Here is a 20,814-nt window from a genome sequence, read left to right as displayed (position 1 = left end):
GTGTGGTGTGTGTGTCAAGTTTACTTCTGCTTCCTGGGGTTGAGCTGTCCGTGCTCTAAGGTCCCAGTCCTGGCTTACCTTGGGGATTCCAGTTCTTCGCAGAACTGATAGGTTTTTCGGTTTGGGGAGCCCTCCTAGGTGCTTTATCCTCAGGTCACAGAACATCCTGAGCTGGGAAAACAAGGGGAGATACCTAGGGTTCATGACTGACAGAGCAGCCACAGGTAGATGAGATCAGAGGTCATAGACTTGGGTTGAGAAGCCAGTGGGATTTGTGGGAGCACATAGACATTTGGTCAAAAGTCAAGGAAGTCTGACCATGGAGGGGGGATCTACACCAAGTGCTGATACATCCCAGAGCAGGGACTGTGATTCCGTGGATATACAGTGGTATAAAGGGGATGAAATTGGTTGGTTCTGGGCTGAGAAGCTGCCTGCTCCAGGTCATTTTGGGGGTGGGAAATGGCCCTAGTTACCTACAGTTTCCTCTGGTACTTTGTTCAGTAAATAGAGGGATTGCAATTTTCAAGCCTTGTTTGAACATAACCCAGAGTTGTCCAGACTTTTACAACCCCTCAAAGGAAAAGATGAGTAAGGCCCAGGTCAAAGTACTAGAGCATTTGGCTGTTTTTTGGAGCCTGTATGTGGGGAACTTGCCAGACTATATCCTACAAACACAAATTCTAGAGGACCTGTTCCCTTGAGTTTACAAGGACAAACACATGCCAGGTACTCTGGGCTTCAGTGGGGCAACAGTTCCAGGATAGGCCTGGTTACACTTAGGCCAGATAGTCTGGGCTTAGGTGACTTGACAAGGGGCTGAAGAACCCTGGCTGCCTCTCTGCTTGGTCAAGTAGCTTGGAAGGTGGGAGAGACGGTGGTGGCATCTTGGACTGGCTCTGAGCTTGTCCCTTGGGTAGATAGCCATTCCTGGGCCATGTTGATGGGCTCTCATCCAGACTCCACGTCCTTCTTGAGGCAGGTAGTAGCTTGGCCTCTGCCTTCCGTCCTCCTGGCCTTGACCGGGAGATGTCCAGTGTGGGAGTGTGGAGTTTATGAGTAGTGGCCTGTAGAGGGGCTTCTCCGTGGGTAGCACTTAAGGGCCAGGGGTGATGTTGATGCATGGTCTCCCACCAAGTGTCCTTGATGAAACTGATGCCTCTTTTTAACTGGGGAGTGTGGGCTTGGGCAGCTGACCACCAGGGACATCTGTTTCTCAAGTCAGTCTTTGCTCCAGACTTCCTGCCCAAACCCAGCCAGACCAGAGGGCACTTTGGGTCAGCCCTGTTCTCTGACAATTAAGATAATACTCTTGAGTGTCTGCAAGCCACTTGCGGTCTTCACACTTGATTGCTTATGTTGTGATTCCCGTCCTGGTATCCCCACTGTTGGACTGTGGTCCAGGAGAAAGGTGAGCAGACTCTAGGGTACCCTGATCTGGTTTAGAGCACGGATCCCAGAGCATGGGGATAGGGTGTACACATGCCATTGTATGTGGGGAGGAGGACCATTGGACTGGTTTAAGGGCATCACCAGGCAGCATGAGGTGAATACAGGGTAGCCCACCTGAGGGTCATAGTGCAAGGGAGTGCTGAGGTATTTGTGGATGCATATAGGTGCTTCAAGGTATCTGAGCTGTGGCCATACATGCGTATACCCGGAGATTACCAGGATGAGTTCTTTCATCTGACTGACCCATGGTGAAGGTCTGCAAAGACTGTGAGCCTGGGTCCTAGGTTGTGGCGTTAGGAGCTTTCAGCATGGCGTCAAGAAAGAAGACTGTGCCCCCATTTGCATGGATTACATACTGGTCCTTGGCCAGGTTTGTCCGAGGCCATGTGTAATTTGGGTTGTCTCCTGGCCAAAGTGGTATTGTATGAGGGGCTATTATGAACAATTGATTCATCTCAGGGAAGAGTACCTAGGGGAGGAGGTACCTGGCAATTGCTGTTCCCACAGACATGAATAACCTCTGACCAAGTGGGATATAAGTCATCCAGCTTCAAGGAGCCTATTCCAGGATATATGTTCCTATCCATCCTCTGGGCAACTCAGTAGGGAAACAGTGTCCTAGAAGACAGAAAAGGCTGGCAGTTCTGCAGCCTCCCATCTTGCAGGGCTCTTGGGCTAAGCTAGGGGTCGGGGGGGAGGTGGATGAGAGGTGGGGTAAGGGACTTTGATCAGGTTAGGATATAGTGGGTTGGAGCCAATGTGTAGTTGAAAACAAAGCTGAGACTGCACTGGACCCACGGGAACCCAGAGTGACTGCTTCACAAGCCACGCCTTCAGGTGGGAGCTGGAACCCTTTATTCTGGGCCTAGTCTTCTGAGCCAGCTTGCCAAGAGTTACAGGAGCTAGGCCACGGGGAGTTCAAGATGGATCAGGAGAGCTTTGCTTAGGGCAGAACCAATTCAGGCTGGAGTGGAGACAGTGAAAGGGCATACCAGGTGCAAGTAGTGTAGGAATGGGCCTGCTCCTAGGAAACATTTGGGGCCTAGGGCAGACAGGAAGGAAGGGAGTAGAGATCATGAACCCTAGTGGTTGGTAGAGTCTAAGTGGTCCTTCCTCCCGGTAGGCTGACAGAGACTCCTAATGTCCAGCACCTACCAGCTCAGCACCCAGGACCACACAACTGGCCTTTATTCTCAAGAAGCCTGTTCCCTAGTTCCCCTACTGGGATTCCTGTTGTGGCATGCAATGGGGTCCTTTGTGCTGGGACCACCATCTCATTCTCGGAAATGCCTTAGGCAGCGGCAGACAGAGGGGAGGAGAAAGGACTTATGGGCGGGACAAGTGATGTCAGGGAAAGGCGCCTTTTATAAGCCCCAGCTTTCCAGTGGGCACAGCTGGACCAGGAGAATCAAGAGGCATCCTTGGAGCAGGTTAGTGACTCATCTATGGCCCCTGGACTGGGTAGGTGAAGGGGCCACCAAGAGTCCACTCAGGGCTATACTGGAGGCTGACTTTGAACTTTCAGAAAGATTGGAATGAGGTCTCATAAGTGGAGAGACCAAATGCAGCCCAAACACCTGAGCAGATTTTTGGAATCCTGTGAGGGTCTCAGATGACGCTCAGAACTGAGGGTATACAAAAGGGTTGTGTCCAGCAGAGGGAGGCTTCTTCAACTGTGATATGAGATAGGAGTGGCTTCAGAATGAGTTCAGAAGGTTAGGGTCATCTAAATGTGGCACCTGTAGACAGATAGGACAGTGATCCATACTGAAGCCTTAGTTTGAATTCCTTGGCTAGATGCATATATCCACTCTAGGGTGGTCTTTCTCAACTTTCCTGATGCTGACCCTTTAATACAGTTCCCCAACCTTAAATTATTTTCATTGCTACTTTGTAACTAATTTTGTTACTGTTCTGAATCATAACATTTTTTTCCGATGGTCTTAGGCCATCCCTGTGAAAAGGCCTTTTGAACACTTAGGGGTCACAACCCACAGTTGAGAACCACTGCTCTAGACAGTATCAGCCTGCAGCCTTCCTGCAGGTCTGGGTCCCTGCTCAGGGAGAGCTGGATTCCTTGCAGAGAGTACCCTTGAATATGCAGGGAAGTTTTTCAGGTCCTTTGTTCAGTGGGGAGGAGAATCTGGATTCCCCAGGACTCCCGTCACCTCATGCTCACAAAATCCAGACTGGGTCATGCTTGTGTCTCCTCCAAAGTGCCACCCCTGGGCAGTGGACTCTTGGCCTCTCTACCCCATTGGCCTCTCTTTCAAACATTGTCTCCCAACTTCTGAGAGCTCTCAAGTTTCCCAATACTTTTCATTCCTACCCTTGAATTGCCTGCCTGCTTCTGCTCTGGTCAGAATTTGGTCTTGAGTGTGTCCTTTGCTTGAGGGCAAGCCACCCAAGATGAGGACCTTGATGGTAGGGTCCTATCCAAGCCAATCCCAGACTCTGTGGGGCTGCTGGGGCCTCAAGGTCTTGTGACTGCTGGTGACCCCCCCCCCCACTGTATGTATCTGTTGTGGATGTGGACACCAAGGGGCATGGGCAGGCGTGCTGGACCCAATGGACCCTACTCAGGGAGAACTGGTTCCCTGCAGAGAGTGCTTTGGAGTACAGAGGAGGTTGTGCAGCGAAGGGTCCTTTGTTCAGTGGGACGCCTTCAGTGCTAGTCTTCGATCCTCAGTGTCTGTCACCATCCCCATTATGACAAGTCGTACCACACATGTCTATGGAGACATCCTCCTGCTCCATGGGAATGCGTGGAGAAACTGGCTTCCTGGTCGGGGGTGGGGCAGATAGCTGAATTAGTGATGAAGGGCTGTGGCCTCTCCTCCTGCAGGCTGCTCGTCATGAGCCTCCGAGGCTCCCACCTCCACTCCTGCCTCTGGATGTTGTTGGGTGCCACCTTGGCATTGGGGCTGGGACAAGGTAAGGAGACAATGCCCCCACTGCCTGCAGGAGGAACCCTGCTGCAAACCTTTGACTTTCCATAGAAGGCATTTCCTCATAGATTGAATGCCTGTTTAAGAGCTTTCTCAGCAACAGGCAAGCTGTTAAGACAGAGGGAGAGAGTCCTCATTCTCAGCTTTTGTCCTGACCTTTGGCCCTGTGGTCTTCCAGCTTCAGCCTTGCTTAGGGAGTTTTTGTTTGTTTGTTTGTTTTTTGTTTTTTCTCAGCTTTTTCAGGATTACTGGCATACTCCAAATTTAATCCTGTGGTGATGCTTTGCTTAGTTATTCTGTAAACCTTTCAGTGTGGTATCAGACAGCACACACACAGCTTAATCGAAAGATTCCTGCCTCCTTCCTGAGATGAAAAGACCTTCCTGCACTGTCTTAGACAGGTAGTGCATCTCTCTTCTCTGCACAAGTCTTAGGACAAGAGTTTCTATCTGGTCCCCACCTATTTGGCCACTCCAGCCACTCTTCTTGGGAAAGGCTCTCCTGGTGTCTTCCATGACCTCCAAGGGATGTGTACAGGACTTGGGGAGGGTCTATGTTGCAGACTCCTTCCAGGGGAGCTGCTGCTGGCTCAGGTGGGTCCCAGGAAGACAAGTTGCTGTGTCCCTTTAGCCTCCACACTCATGGCTATACCTAGCTCCCAGGAGCACCTGACTGGGTTGAATCTGTTTCTGGGATTACATCAATGTCTAGCCTTATTCAAGTTAAGAACCTCTTCCTGTTCCTACTATCCACTGCACTGTAGGTGAGTTCAACTCAGTTATCCTGGAACCCAGCAGACTTCATTTCCCAGCATATCCACCATCCAGAGAGGGGACTGCCACACAGGAGTGTCCCTTAGCTCCCTTTGTTCAGACAGAGGAGCCCCAAGGTGGGCTTGTGGACTGGGATTTCAATCAGAAGGAAGCCTTGCTATGAGTATGACCAATTGAGAGTGATTCTACAAGACCCACAATGCACTGTTCTGCCACCTCAGATCTCAGCGTGACAGGCTGCCCCTCATCAGCCCTTTGCATGGCTGGGGTGGACTGGGGTCTGAGAGAACAACCAAAGAGGCAGGGCCCACAATATTCGCCAACTGGCTGGGAGGTGCATCTGAGGTTAGGGAGGGGAGCATGTGCCTGTGTGGTCTCTGAGAGGGAAGTTCTAAAAGTCTCTAACACATTGCAGGGGGAGGAGAGAAACAGAAGCTTCTTCATGGCAAGGATTGGGGCCCCTGCTCACAGCTGGCCTGTCAGAGCCCCCACCTTCTCCTGACACATTTCTGCCTTCAGTAGATCACTGTCAGAGCAGCCAAGCCCATCTGGAAACAGTTCGTTCTGAATGGGTCATTGTGTCTATCCCAGATGCCCCCAGTCTTTGCCTATCTCTTTGTGCCCCCGCACATGGCGAAGGGACTAGAAGAGGCCTCTGTCCCCATTTTCCAAAAATAACTGCCTGCACCACAGAGCCCGGAAGCTTTCTGGGAGGTCAGCACAGACCCCACTGCCCTCTCCTCCCCATTCACTACGGGTTTCTCCCCCTCTTCCATGGGTAGCAGGAGCTTGAAGCAGCTGGTCACATTGCATCCACCATCAGAAAGCAGAGAGGATTGACCATGTATGCTAGAGCTCAACTCACTAGCTCGGTGTCATATGGTCTGGAATCTCCTGCCAAAGGAATAGTTCCATCTGCAATTAAAATATGTCTCCCCACATTGTTAACAAATCAAGATAATCCCCCCACAGACATACTCCCAGTCTGATATCCTAGGCAATTTTAGATTCTGTCAAGCTGGCAATGCTAACCATCATACTGCCAACTCTAGTGTGAGGGCTGAAGCTAGGTGTGCATTCTACTCGTGCCCACATTTAGGCACAGGTGCACACAGACACACCGTGTGTGCATAAGCAGACAGCCATCACCACACTTCCAGCTGAGGTCCTTTACCCAGTCTGCCCACAAGGGATGCATCAACCTAGCATGACTTTGGTGGGGGTGGGCATCTTCAGCAGCGCGGCTGCTTCTACAGAATTCTTGAGAGCAGAAGACACAAAGCAGCTTTTAAGGCCCTGGGCAGTGGGTCAGTAGCTGCTGTTTTACCTCTGCACCTCTAATCATCACAGGACACTGCTCCCGGTGCTGATCTGAGCCTCCTTTACAGCAGGGGCTTCCCCTTGGGTGGAATTAGACTCCCTCCTGCTGAAGCTAACAGTGTGGCCATGTCATCGAGAATCTTAAGAGTGAAGGGTTTTTCCTCCACAGAAAAATTTTGAGCCACAGATTCTTCAGACACCTGGATGAAGATATATCCCTTCCAAGATCTTAGGGGAGGCCTCCCTCTGGTTGTAGGAGGTGGTCAATTAGTCACTGGTAAGTCTGTCTTGCACCCCAACCTCCAATCCTGTTTTCACAGTAAGTGGCCGTCTGAGGCTGGCAGTACTGCCTGAGGACCAGCTGCAGATGAAGTGGAGGGAAGCAGAGGGGAGTGGCCTTGGCTACTTGGTGCAGGTGACACCTATGGCAGGTATGACTTCTGCTCCTTTTCCATTAGGACTGTTAGAAACAGGTTTAGGCTCTCAAGAAAATGACCCCAGTCCCAAGTGTTTTGGCAAAGCATGAAGCTTTACTTCTGCAGAATGGTATGTAGCCAGGTTTAATCAAGTAAGTGAGCACACCCAGTCAGAGGCCCCACTGTGGTTTTGTTCCTAACCAAAGGGGTCTTGTACTGCACTCTGAGCTATCAGAGCTGGGTCTCACATTCTTACAGATTGGCTAACTTAAAGCAATATAGTTGGTTAACAAAGTACAGCTTCTAAGAGTATGATGCAACCTCGAGCACAAACATGGATCTTAGAAAAATGCTAAAGGGTGGACAGGGACTTTTTTCTTCTGGATGTGTTTTTTTTTATTTATATTTGTTCCACAAATTTCTTTTTTTGTCATATTTTATTTATGTTTTAATAAATGCTTGCCTGAAGATAAGAGTACAAATTTCTTTAAAGATGGAACCTCCTTTGTCTCATTAAATGCTTCAGTAGAAAAGGCAGTGCATTTTATTTATACCTACAGAGGCTCTCCACTGAGAAAAGCAAGGAAAATGACTCTTTAGCTAGCAGGTGGTCACTGGGCCTGCTCCAATCGGCGTCTCCTTACACACCCAGTGGCTCCCACTCTCTGGCCGGGCCACTTCTACATTTCCTCTGTCAGACTCCATCACATGGAGCAGCTGTGGTTGGGGAGGCCTCTGTATTCCCCTGTACCCAGCACGAGCACACACAGAAGGTGCTCAGGACATATGCTTGAAAAGTGGTGACTCCCTCGTCAGAATGGGTCCCAGGGCTTTAAGAATAGCCTGAATCCCGCATGCAGTGAGCATGTGAGAGAGCAGTTAGCCCTCCAGTTACAGGGACAGGGTCGTGATGATGCAGGCTTAAGTTGGGTGTGGTAAGGTTTTACCTGTTTTCTAACACTCAAGACCAACCTGAGCTACATAGATGCTCTTTTTATTTTTTCTTCCCTGTGGCTTAGAGGAAGAGTAATAGATTTAGCTCCATAAGTTATAAAAGAATAATTGTAGGGATGAGGATGTAGATCAGTGGTAGGCTTGCCCAGCATGTGCAAGGCTCTGGTGTGACTGAGCTCCAGTATTGAAAAAGGAAAAAAGAAAAGCTAAGAATTTAAACATCCATATTAAGTTATATGGAACAGAAAAGTAAATTTGGGTAGACTAGAAAGAAATTATAGAAAAGAGAATAAATTATAGAAATAAAAACATGAGGTGAATCAACAAAGCCAAAATATATCTTATAGAATACTAATAAAATGGATAACACAATACTAATAAAATAAATAACAAAGTAATTGATTTGAGTTTAAATCTACAGTCTTCCAATTTGCTTTCTTTTTAGAAACATTCTAAATGGATAGTGACCCAGAGTATTCTTTTTAATCAGTATGACAGTCTGTCTTCTTAAATTGTGTGTGTGTGTGTGTGTGTGTGTGTGTGTGTGTGTGTGTGTGTGCATGCGTGCATGCGTGTGCATTGGTGCAGGTGCCCTTAAAGGCCAGAGGAGATGGATGTTTCTGGGTCTGGAGTTACTGGCAGCTGTGAGCTACCCAGCATTGGCCGGGAATTTAACTTCATCTGCTACAAAAGTAGCAGATGCTCTTAATTGTTTGCCATCTTTCCAACCCCAATCTTTGTCTTTTAGTTGAAACATTTTATCTATTTTTATTTAACAAAGTAATTGATTTATTGACCTTTAAAGTTACATTCTTCCAATTTGTTTTATTTTTGATATACTTTTGTTACACTTTTATTCTCTTCTTCTTTGGGGCTATTTTTATGGGAATTTTAAACACCTGGAAAGCAACAGGTGTGATGGAGCCTGGGGTTAGGCACTAAATGTCACAGGTAACATGTGGCCAGCCCAGCTTTGTTTCCCTTCTTGTTACCCTCCTGGCTGCATGATTTTAAAGCAAATCTGAGACATTGTATAAGCCTGTCTTTGTTCTCCTTAGAGAAGGAACTTCTCAAACACAGCTCAAGGGCCATTGGCATGCCTCCAAATTAAAACCACAACTTTGCAGTTCATCCAAAAATATCTTCTAGGGGCTGGAGAGATGGCTCAGTGGTTAAAAGCATTGCCTGCTCTTCCAAAGGTTCTGAGTTCAATTCCTGGCAACTACATAGTGGCTCACAACTATCTGTAATGAGGTCTGGTGCCCTCTTCTGGCCTGCACACACACACACAGACAGAATATTGTATACATAATAAATAAATAAATAAATATTAAAATATCTTCTACAATTGAACAACCTTAATTAGGACCCCAAATGAAGATATGCATCTTTCTGCCCCTGAAATAGGGTCGTTTTTGTGGCCCAGCTTGGCCTTGAGCTCCCAATTCCCTCGCCTCAGCCTCCTGAGTATTGAGATTGCCAAGTGTGAGCCACACGCCAGGTAGAGGTATACTAGCCCTGTGTCTCTTGTAATTTTTCCTCTCTCCTATCCCCTTGGTATTTACTTGTAGGAGAAGCCAGATCCCCGTGTCCTTGTCTAGCAATGACATCTTTGAGATGCTGTGTGACTTGCCCCTCTCTCCCCTGTGTCTCTTGTAGATTGGTAGTTGGATGCTGGAGTTTAGTCAGGTTCAAGTTGTGCTGTCTTTGTTAGTTAAGATTGGGTGGTTTTTTTGTTTTGTTTTATTTTGGTTTTTTTGTATCGCAGATGGTTGTTCATAATGTTTACTTTTACTGTAGCATTAAGATTGGCTGGCAGGTATTGGATGAAGAGTTCATGTCTTCTTGAGCTTGATAGTCACTCATTTATCTCCTCATGCCCTGGTGACCACCTTAGACACAGCGGCACACATCCTCATAAACATCTGGCAAGCCTGATATCCTATGCCACCTTTTATAGGTGGTGCTGCAACCACTGAACACCCCATCTCTATCCTGCTTCATGAATCCTATTCTGTGATATATTAAATCTCATAACATATTTTCAGTATGATAGTTGGTCATTAGTCTACATATGTAAAGGTGGGCTCATGTCCTAGTCTGTTTTTCTTTTTTCTTTTTTTTTTTTTTTGGTTTTTTGAGACAGGGTTTCTCTGTAGCTTTGGTGCCTGTCCTGGAACTAGCTTTTGTAGACCAGGCTGGCCTCGAACTCACAAAGATCCGCCCGCCTCTGCCTCCCAAGTGCTGGGATTAAAGGCGTGCGCCACCACCGCCCGGCTTCTTTTCTTTTTTTTAAGGCAAAAATTTATTAATAGCTGGGTCTTATTTTCAGTCTCCCATAATAGGAGAATAGAAACAGTCCATATTAAAGACAAGAGCAGTTTCTTTACATCAAGCAAGAAAGTGATTTAAGAGTGGAATGCAGTTATTTTTATGATCATGGGAATGGTACATGTTTATGGTCATAGAGTTAACAAACCACAAAACATTTTATGGTCAGTCAATTCTCAGAACAACAAAAACAATTTATGATGTGTAATCCACAATGTGGTTGAGGAAAAACCACCCAAAATGTTAGCCTCTAGCTGAGGAAATGACAAAAATCTAACATTGTTTAATTAAAAAGAAAAATGAAGTCAGCTGTCTTTAATCTGTAACAAACCAAAGGCAATGGAAAGTAAACAATCTCAATGAGCACGGCTTACACATGACAAGTCAGAGCCTGTATCCTGTGACCCCGACCTCCAACAAGGCCACACCTCCTTAAAATCCCACACACTATGGGGAACATTTTCTTTCAAACCACCAAATTCCACTCCCTAGCCCATAAAGGCATGCAACTATATCATAATGCAAAAATGCATTCAGTCCAAATGCAAAAGATTCCAGTCTATGACAATCTAAACAAAGTCCAAAGTCCAGAGTCTCTTCTGAGTCATGTAATAACTTTCATTGTAATTAAAATAAAAAAAAACCAAATCACATACTTCCAACATATGGCACAGGATACTCATTACCATTCCCAAACACAGGGAAGAAAGTATGGAAATACTGGACCAAAACAAGACTGAAAACCAGCTGGGCAAACTCCAAACTGTTTCCACGTCTGATGTCAAATGTTCTACAGAGCTCCACTTCCCTTCACTTGTGTCGGCTGCAGCACACTTCCTTCTCATGGGATGGTTCCGCTCTTTGTTCCGCTTTCTTCACCAGATAGCTCATGACTCTGCCATCTCCAATATCTTGGGGTCTCCAAGGAAATACAGGTTTCTCTTTCACAGTTTCACACACTAACCCCTCTGGGCTCCCATTCAGCACACCCCTGACACATATATGGCCTTAGTCGCTTTCCTCAAATGAGGAGGAAGGGTCCACATACCTTTCTTCTATCCTTGAAGCCAGAATTATGAGGTCAAAGCTGCCGAGTTCTCTTGCTTACTGGGGCTGGAAATAGCCCCTTCACCGGCTTTGTTTTCAATAATTTCCTTCACTGCCTAAGGCTGGTTGTTCTGGAACTTGCTTTGTAGAAAAGGCTGGCCTTAAACAAGAGATCTGCCTGGCTCTGCCTTCCCAGTGCTGGAATTAAAGGCATGTATCACCACACCTGGCTGTTAGCTTCTTTTTAATTCCTTTCACAAGTTGGAAACTTATCTGGGTGGGATGGTGCCCTGAGGTCACCACTTCCATTTTTCTATTTCTTAATCTGTCTATCTCCTGGAACACAGAATTCAACTCCATTGCACTTAACTCCATTCCTGATGCACACACATCAACCCACATGTATGTACACACATGTATAGTAAATTTGGCAGTCTCAACAACTTTCCACCTCCGCCTAGGGGACTTGGAGCAGGAGCTGATATTAACCACCAAGATGCCCAAGGCCACCGTGGGTGGCCTGAGCCCTTCCAAGGGCTACATCTTGCAGATCTTCGAGCTCACTGACTCTGGGCCTGTCCTGCTGGCACGAAGGGAGTTTGTGAGTAAGTCCTCCTGCACGCAGACAGGGGTGGATGTGGGCGGAAGGCCTCTGTGTTCAGAGCTCATGGTCTGGCCTTGTGACCTGGGCATTTTGCCTGTGAGGTTCTAGGGTCTTGTTTCCTGTTCCTGACATTGATGCTCACCTCCCATGAGGTGGGCAGGTTCAGAAAGTACATAAACCCTCAAGTCCCAAGCCCCTGCTCCCATTCTGGGCTGATGTCCTAACAGTCAGTCCCTCCTCTCTCTGCAGTTGAGGATCTGAAGAGCCACTCTCAGAGCAGAGGCAGCCCGAGGCTGGTAGGACCCACCCTGGATCCTACCTCCTTCCCTCTGGAAGTCTCAGACCCTGAGAAAACACCTGAGCCCAGTATCGCCTTTACCTCAAGCAGAGACTGGCCCATTCTTGGTGGGTCAAAGTGGAGCGGGAGTCAATCCTGGGGGTTGTGAGTGTGGCAGGGGGAAGCCCTCTGAAGCTTCTTGTGTCTCTTGTCGTACGGCCATAAATTCTTGTTTGTATTTGACCAGATGCTCTAGCTTTAATTTAGGCTAGTCATATTCCTGGACTCACAATCTCAGGTGCAGGGGCCACGTAGTCTTTGCCCCAGAGCCCTCGCTTAGGTCTGGGAAGTGCATGGTACCAGATGTACCCCTTGCCTCCAGCAGTGGCCAATAAGGATCAGAGGAAACTCAAGCAGGGCTTTGGTGTGCAGGACCCCGCTCAGCCAACCACAGACCTGGAGAGGCAGAGCCACATTGCAGACTCTGTGGGAAAGGGAGAGAAGCTAGGTAAGGTGACTGCTGTGTTCTGTGGGGTCCTCGCCTGTCCCCCTCACATCAGGAGCACACTGCCTTCTTCACCAGACACAGAACCGTGGGAAGACTTCTGTGCTTAGATTTGGGCATTACTCCCTCATGTCAGGCCCTATGCCCCGTTACGTTGTTATGAATCGGGTCTTCTACTACAGTGTTTACCCCACTATTGAGGGTCTTACAGACATGCCTGTGCCTCCACCTTTAGACTGAGCTTCAGAAACCACAGAGGAATCGTCTACCTGGCTTTGTTTAGAAATCTCATGAGACCTGCCAGGAGCAATCTGTATCAAATTATCAGGGGCCCCAGAGAGCATGTTATCTAAAAAGAACTCTAGGATGATTATGAGGTCACAGAAGTAGTTCCTGATTGCTACTGCCCTGCCTGGTCTTCCTGTCAATTTACCCAGTTTGGACTGTCTGTGGTGCTAGCACCCCCACCCATGACTGGTGGCCACCTACAGGCAGCCAGGCCTGGAAATGTGGGTGCTGGAGCCTGCTCAGCCCAGGGACTAAATTGTCAGGTTCAGACATTAGTGTTGCCAGGGGCCTTGGAAGGCAGAGGTGACCCCTAGACCTGAGACTGTGATCAGCCCTCTTTGAGGGGACTTAGAGGAGTTGGAACCCCAAACTAGGATGCATGAGGGCTTTTCTAAATCTAGGGGGACACAAAGTCCTTGGAAACCCCGACCCCCAAGATCTCAGGGAAGGGTATTTTGAGGACTTCAGTCAGGTCTACAATACCTCAGGTGTCCTGGGGAGGCCATAAGCTTCACCCAATACCTCACCCATTCTTACCTGCCCCAGCTGACCCCCAGTTCCACTGTACGCCCCTAACTCCTACCGATATAATCTTCCTGGTGGACGGATCCTGGAGCATCGGCCACAGTCACTTCCAGCAGGTCAAAGACTTCCTGGCCAGCATCATCACGCCTTTTGAAATAGGACCAGATAAGGTCCAAGTAGGTGGGTACCACCTCCTTTATCTTGCCATTGGGGGAGATTGGACCTCTTAAGCCCTCACCAGAAGAAGGCTGGCAGCTGCCCTCATAACTGGATAGGGAATGCTATAGCCTCCCAAAGTCCAGCAGCCTGTGAAGAGAGTTGAGAAACCTGGCTGATGGAAGCCTACTTGGTCTGGATTGGGTCATGTGACTGCTTCACTTTCCCGGTGAACCAGGGCTGCTGTTATAGTCTGCAGGAATGACTAACTCCCAGTCAGTCCCTCTGATGATACCCCTAGGAGAGCCTTGGACCCTGAAAATGTGTCTTTTCCTGGAAGTGAAACCACCAATGGCTGTGCCCAGAGCAGACAACTTTGTAGACATGGTCCTCAAAATACTCCTGGCATTGAGGGTGCAGAAGTACAATATTGCCTAGCACACTTCCCCTGGGGCTGCAGATAAAGAAAGAAACCAAAAACAAATCAAAACACCCTCAGCAACCAGAGTCCACCCCCAGGTCTGACTCAGTACAGTGGGGATCCCCAGACGGAGTGGGACCTGAACTCCTTCCACACCAAGGAGCAGGTGCTGGCAGCAGTGCACAGCCTTCATTACAGGGGAGGAAACACATTCACAGGTGAGTCCTGGGCCTCGAGATTTTGGTTATTATGAAGCCCCTTGGCCAACCTCCCTTTACTCCCCTTTCACCCCTGCACATTTGTGTGATGGGCAGGTGCTGAGCCCACTTCACACTTTAGAGAGCAAACTCCACCTGCACCACCCACCTCAACCTTCGGCAAAAGTGTGGAACTTTGGGCACCTTGTTGAGATGAGTGTCTACGCTGATCATAGGCAGCTTCTGTCAGGATTCCACTCAGCTGGACTCTCAGTCTCACAGGTGGCTTCTTAGAAGACATAGGCATGGCCTTGCTGGGCCTTGGGTACCTTCCAGAGCAGGCACTCTCCCTGATCCCCGGTGTCTTTAGTCTGGCAAGGCAGGACGGACAAGACGCGTGAACAGAGAGCCTGGGATCAAATGTGGGAGCAGCTGTTTTTGAGAAGGCACCTGAGGAGGGAGTGGTTGCCTGTCACTCTGTCCCTGATGTTCCTAAGGCCTCGCCCTGACCCATGTACTGGGGCAGAACCTGAAGCCAGCAGCAGGTGCCCGTCCAGAGGCAGCCAAGGTGTTGATTCTGGTGACGGATGGCAAATCCCAGGATGATGTGCGCACAGCTGCCCGGATTCTTAAGGATCAGGACATTGATGTCTTTGTTGTGGGTGAGCCTGCACAGTGCCCAGGCCCTAGGTTAGAATGCTCATGGCTGGGTGGGCTCTGGGTCACAGACACATCTGTATTCGGGCTTCACCACCTCCGCTGAATAATTGGGTGACCTGAAGCTTCCTCATCCATAGAGGCCAGAGGGCAAGACCTGCACCTTGCAGCAGCATCTGCAATATCTGTCCCTGCCCACTTTGTTGTGACACTCCCCTAACTCCTTTCAGCCCTTCAGCTCACACTGCAGGTAGCCTTCAAGCGGGTTCCCTGCCTGGCAGCTGTCCTTGCATCTGACAGTTCTCCTACCTTCTCCGTCTGCTCCCCAAGCAAGGATTGTTCCTGGTGCTCTCTGGGCACCAACCACACTCACTACCCTGTGTTTGATGGGGAAGGAAACTTCAAATGTAGGGGGTTGCTCTAGGAGCCCTCTCTACCCAAGAGTCCCCACTTTTATGGACACCTGTCACCAGCATCCACATAGTCTGGCCCACTTCCCAGAGCTTCCAGAATTAAGCATTCTGGCTCCCCTGGCTCATTCCTATGTCCCATTGAGATCCCATGGGATCTAGGACATTTGGCTTCAGTGTGTGCCCTATGGTATGTTGGGAACTCTAGCAGGTCTCTCCCCAATGGTACTGTGTGTAAACAGGATGAGAATCTCAGAGTGGCACACTCTGTTGGCCACCTGTTGGCATATGCTTCCCCAAAGCAGGTGTGAAGAACGCCGATGAGGCTGAACTGAAGCTCCTGGCCTCCCAGCCACTGGACATCACTGTCCACAATGTGCTGGACTTCCCTCAGCTGGCCACCTTAGCTGCTCTGCTCAGCCGCCTCGTTTGCCAAAAAATTCAGGGCAGGGGCTCAGGTAAGAATCCAGTCCCACAGTGACCAAGGGATAGGGAGACTGAGGCTACACCTGGCCAGTTTTCATGGCCTGTACAGGGGGATGTCTGTCCTTGGGCTATGTTGGGAGAATCTTCCTATCCCTCCTGCACATGGCCACCAGGGGGAGCAAATAGATGCGCTTGCTTGCTCCCTAACTACCTTTCCCCACAGACAAATCAGCTGCAGCTACTCTGGCCCTGGATCCCCTCCCCATGCCCACCAGACTTGTCCTCACCCACGTCACCTCATCCAGTGTCCACCTGTCTTGGACTCCGGCCTCATACCCACCCCTTAAGTATCTAATTGTGTGGCAGCCTTCTAGGGGTGGTGCCCCCAAGGAGGTAAGAGGGGGTCCCCTGGTTCAACCTCTCCTTGGGAGCTTGGGCCGCTGACAGGACTCTGCCAGCCTGGCTCAGGTGGGCTCTGCTGAGCTGTGGGTGGGCACTAGAATGAGGGTTTCCAGCTCACTAAGTCCACATGAGACAGGGAAGCCAAGGGGGTGGACTTGGGAGTGGGTAGCTATATAAGAGGTACCCAACCAGACCAAGCCAGAGTGGGGAGTGCTAAGCAGTGACTGAAGACACCCAGATGTGGTTTTGATGACACACCGATAGACAAATGGATTGTTCCACTGTCTCGCCTGTCTTCATGGTTACCCGGTGCTGCTCTGCTCTGTGTGGGGACCGTATGTTTCAGGATGATGGGACCATGTCCCCCAAGTACACCCTGTTGATGGGATTTTTCTGCCCAGGTGGTGGTGGAGGGGCCTGTCTCATCCACGGAGCTTCGAAACCTGACCTCCAACACAGAATACCTGGTATCTGTGTTTCCCGTCTATGAGAGTGGTTTTGGCAAGAGCCTGCAAGGCTGGGCAACCACAGGTAGAGGGCGACCTTCATCTAGTCCTGCCCCTTTGGGACTACACTGTCAGGGCATAACTACAGGCAGCTCTGGGTCTAGAGGGTTCCCACGAGCCACCATTCCAAGCCTCTCTGACCTTGGTATCCTCTTGTAAAAGCAGTGGTGTCATGCATCATTCCTTACTACTGCTGCTTAAGGTGTCCTAAGCCTCCCATCCTGTCTAGCAAGCATAGCACATGTTGAGGACACTAGCTCTCAGCTGTTGATGGACCCACCATGATTTCTGGCTAACAACTGCACTGAGATAGAACTCACACTTGCCCACGTACAGGGTGCAATTGATGGCTGTTAGTATATTCAGGACATTTCCAGGTGTGGTAGCACACACCTGGATTTCCAGAACTAGAGGGGCAGAGACAGGTGGATGGATCTCTAAGTTCATTATGGTCTACATAATGAGTTCCAGGACAGCTAGGGATACAAACAGAAACTGTGTCTCAAAAGACAGAAATATGAATAAACAAAAAAGCACAGTATATTCAAGGCTATTTACACCAAGGCCACCATAGATCATTTCATTGGCACCCCTGGTTTTTCTTCACCCAGTCCTGGCAACCTCGACTCTGCTGTCTGTCTCTAGATCTGCATCTTCTAGTCATTCACAGAGATGGCTTCATGTACTGTGTGTGTGTGTGTGTGTGTGTGTGTGTGTGTGTGAGAGAGAGAGAGAGAGAGAGAGAGAGAGAGAGAGAAGAAGGAGGGAGGGAGGGAGGGAGGGAGAGAGAGAGAGGCTCTTTCAACCTGGAGGTTACATCACTCACTACCTTTGTAGCAAATTGCTTTAGGCCAACAGGATTATCTGGCTCCCCCAGAACTGTGAGCTGAAAACCACAGCCCACTGACAGTTGAGACAAGTGCTCTGATTGGTGGATGTCTACCTAACTGTGCCCATCTATACATCCCTACCTATTGAAAGTCTAATCATTGGGAAAAGGGTTTCTTTGTTCATGTTTATGAGTTCTGCATGTGCCACACTCCTAAGATTACCCTGATGGGATGGTCATCCCCCCTCAGCACCCCTGCCTCCACCTGGGGCACTGACCCTGGCTTCAGCAACACCCAGAACCCTCCACCTCACTTGGCAGCCCTCTGATGGGGCCACTCAATACTTGGTGCGGTACTTGCCGACTTTCTACCCTGGGGAGAAGCAAAGGAGAGAGGTGAGAGGTGGGAAAAGGGAGAAAGGTGGGACAGATGGCGGGGCTTGGTGCTGAGACATGTGTTGCCATGTCCCTGCCAGGTACACGTGGGACAGCCTGAGGTACTGCTGGAAGGCCTGGAGCCGGGCCATGACTATGAGGTTTCAGTGCAGAGCCTTCGGGGACCAGAGGCCAGTGAGGTCCGGAGCATCAGTGCCAGGACTAGTGAGTATCTTTCCCAGGTCACACGTCCACATAGCAGATACCCTGCTCTGGTTTTTTATTTGTTTGTTTGTTTTGTTGTTTTTGTTTTTTTGAGACAGGGTTTCTCTGTGGCTTTGGAGCCCCTCCTGGAACTAACTCTTGTAGACCAGGCTGGTTTCGAACTCACAGAGATCCACCTGCCTCTGCCTCCCGAGCGCTGGGGTCAAAGGTGTGCACCATCGCCGCCCTGCTCCCTTCTCTGTTTTTTTAGCTCCCTCCAGGGTAGGAGACCACATAACTCCGGATGCCCCATATGCTCCTCAGTCCCAGAACATCCCACCCTTTTCCCAGTCCCAAGCGTAGGAATGCCAGCTCCTGAGGCCCTGTTATGCTCTGCAGCTGCCCTGGGGCCCCCAAGACCCCTGAGTTTCTCAGATGTGAACTACAACTCAGCCTGTGTGTCCTGGGAAGCCCAGAGGCCCGTGCGCCTGGTCAAGGTCAGCTATGTCTCTAGTGATGGCAGCCACTCTGGACAGGTAAGATCAAGGGCCCAAAAGTCCTGAGGGCATCCTGGGGGACTCAGAATCTTAGGTAGATTTGGCATTCCCACAAGCCCTGGTAGCCTCGTATTCTTAGGCTCACCCCTCATATTCTTCTTCCCCATGGACACCTCAGTCCCTATCTGTTTATCTTCCTTTTACATAACCTTTGAGATGGTGCAAGGGACACAGTATTGATTATGTCCCAGTCCTCAAAGGGGCTGTGTCTGGCAATTCCTGTGTCTGGCAGGAATTGGGGAAGACCTGAAGCAAGGGCACACACACATACATGCATGCCTAGTGATGTCATGCTGAGACTGTGGCCAGGTCAGACTGAAAGGCAGAATGGCTTGTGGGGTTCAAAGGTGAGACAGGGAAAGGAGTCTCCACTAAGGGAACATTCTGGGGATCTTATTTTGAGAGTCATAGGCTAGCCTTGGCTGTAGATCCTGAGCCTAGGTCCCCATCCTGTCAGGAGCTCATGTGCCTGACTGGTCTGCCTGTTTACCTCCCACAGACTCAGGTTCCTGGGAATGCTACCTCAGCCACCCTGGGCCCCCTTTCTTCCTCTACCAAGTACACCGTCCGAGTCACCTGTTTTTACTTCGGGGGTGGCTCCTCCATGCTGACCGGCCATGTGACCACAAGTGAGTCAGTGACATCAAGGCTGGGAGGAGCTGGACTGTGTCCTTATGTCCTGCTGAAGGGCCTATGTTGGGTGTCTGGCTGGCTGTACTAGGCCAGGTGGATACAAATGTCTGTACAGTGATGGAAGGTCTGCCAAGAGACGAGGGGCCAGGGACACTCCTCAGTATAATGGACCCTTAGGTCAGCACCCTACACTTCATTTCTACCCCCATCTTCCAGAGAAGGCTCCCAGCCCTATTCAGCTGTCTGTGGTGGAGCTCCCAGGAGATGCAGTCAAGCTGTCATGGGTGGCTGCTGCCTTGTCTGGTGTACTTGTTTATCAGATCAAGTGGATGCCCTTGGGAGAGGGGAAAGCCCATGAGGTAAGGAAACAGGGAGCAGAAGACCTTTCAGAGAAATTCCTATGGCTCCAGTTCCCAAAACCATGCGAGACTTAGACTCTGTGTCCATTCAAGTCCTGTATCTTGGATTATCTGTCTGCCATAGCCTGTGATCCTGCCTCTTGAGGGGAGGTTCCCTATGATCCAAGCAGACCCCTGGACTCTCCTGTCTTTAGATCTCTGTCCCAGGGACCCTTGACACAGCCACCTTACCTGGCCTGATGAGTCATGTGGAGTATGAGATCACCATCCTTGCCTACTACAGGGACGGCACTCGCAGCGACCCTGTGTCCCTCCGCTACATCCCCAGTAGGTGGCCTTTCCTCAGCTCAGATGGGCTTGGGACAAGAGTAGCACAGAGGGGACCCAGACCCCTGGATCCACATGCCCAGGACCTCATACTTCCACTGGCAAACAGACTCCCTGAGTTCCTGAGACCGTGGGCTGGACCATTGAATCCGAGCCCATAAAGGGTACAGGCTCTTGAGGTGGCTGAGGTCCAAACTCCCCAGCATGAGTGACATAGTCTCTGTGTAAGACCTTCTAGGGATATCGGGGGACCCAAGAGGGGGCATTGTTAGGGTTGGGCAGGGCAGAGCACAAGGTAATGATGCAGGACTGGCTGGCTGGCCTTCTGGTTGTGGGTACTTCCATTCTGGAGAGCCTTGAATTCCACACTGTCTGTGCTACTGTGCAGCTGCAGCAAGCAGGAACCCCCCATCCAGCCTGGTCTTGTCCTCAGAGACCCCCAACAGCCTGCAGGTCAGCTGGACACCACCAAGTGGCCATGTCCTACATTACCGGCTCAACTATGCACCGGCCTCAGGCTCTGGACCAGAGAAATCCGTGAGTCTATAAAGAGCAGGGAGCCACCCAGGGATTTAGGTGCTGGTTTTACCTATCGATTGAGGGTAGCAGCTTCTTTATAGAGGGAAAGATGGACAGAGGGAGTACAGCCTTGGAAGGAGAAGGCAACCTAAGAGGCAAGGCTCAGAGGCCTCCTCCCCAACAGATCTCTGTGCCAGGCACCAGGAGCCACGTTGTACTTCCTGACCTGCTGTCTGCCACCAAGTACAGGGTCCTGGTCTCAGCCGTCTATGGAGCAGGAGAGAGTACGGCAGTGTCTGCCACCTACCGCACAGGTTGGTAGGCACCAAGACTGCGACTCCTTCTAAACCTCAAACCCATGCCAGACTTGAGGTCCAGCTAGACACTGTCAGACCT

General features: G+C 49.9%; 1 protein-coding gene across 1 annotated transcript in view; it reads left to right on the top strand.

The window, feature by feature from the left end:
- Positions 1–125: 125 nt before the first annotated feature.
- Positions 126–20,814, top strand: part of Col20a1 (collagen type XX alpha 1 chain) — a 34,253-nt gene continuing 13,564 nt past the window's right edge. Inside the window, exons 1-18 of the mRNA XM_087910898.1 lie at positions 126–4,386; positions 6,814–6,924; positions 11,703–11,846; positions 12,095–12,250; positions 13,462–13,620; positions 14,116–14,235; positions 14,712–14,876; positions 15,587–15,739; positions 15,931–16,100; positions 16,511–16,640; positions 17,695–17,840; positions 17,921–18,044; positions 18,423–18,559; positions 19,080–19,209; positions 19,430–19,572; positions 19,767–19,899; positions 20,288–20,436; positions 20,603–20,732. Coding sequence (XP_087767024.1) covers positions 4,269–4,386; positions 6,814–6,924; positions 11,703–11,846; positions 12,095–12,250; positions 13,462–13,620; positions 14,116–14,235; positions 14,712–14,876; positions 15,587–15,739; positions 15,931–16,100; positions 16,511–16,640; positions 17,695–17,840; positions 17,921–18,044; positions 18,423–18,559; positions 19,080–19,209; positions 19,430–19,572; positions 19,767–19,899; positions 20,288–20,436; positions 20,603–20,732 — 2,518 coding nt within the window. The 5' untranslated portion in view covers positions 126–4,268. The remainder of the gene's footprint in view (positions 4,387–6,813; positions 6,925–11,702; positions 11,847–12,094; positions 12,251–13,461; positions 13,621–14,115; positions 14,236–14,711; positions 14,877–15,586; positions 15,740–15,930; positions 16,101–16,510; positions 16,641–17,694; positions 17,841–17,920; positions 18,045–18,422; positions 18,560–19,079; positions 19,210–19,429; positions 19,573–19,766; positions 19,900–20,287; positions 20,437–20,602; positions 20,733–20,814) is intronic.

This window comes from Myodes glareolus, chromosome 10 (assembly GCF_982192425.1).
Source record: "Myodes glareolus chromosome 10, mMyoGla1.1, whole genome shotgun sequence".
Taxonomy (NCBI): Eukaryota; Metazoa; Chordata; class Mammalia; order Rodentia; family Cricetidae; genus Myodes; species Myodes glareolus.
This window is presented reverse-complemented; position numbering and strand designations above follow the sequence as displayed.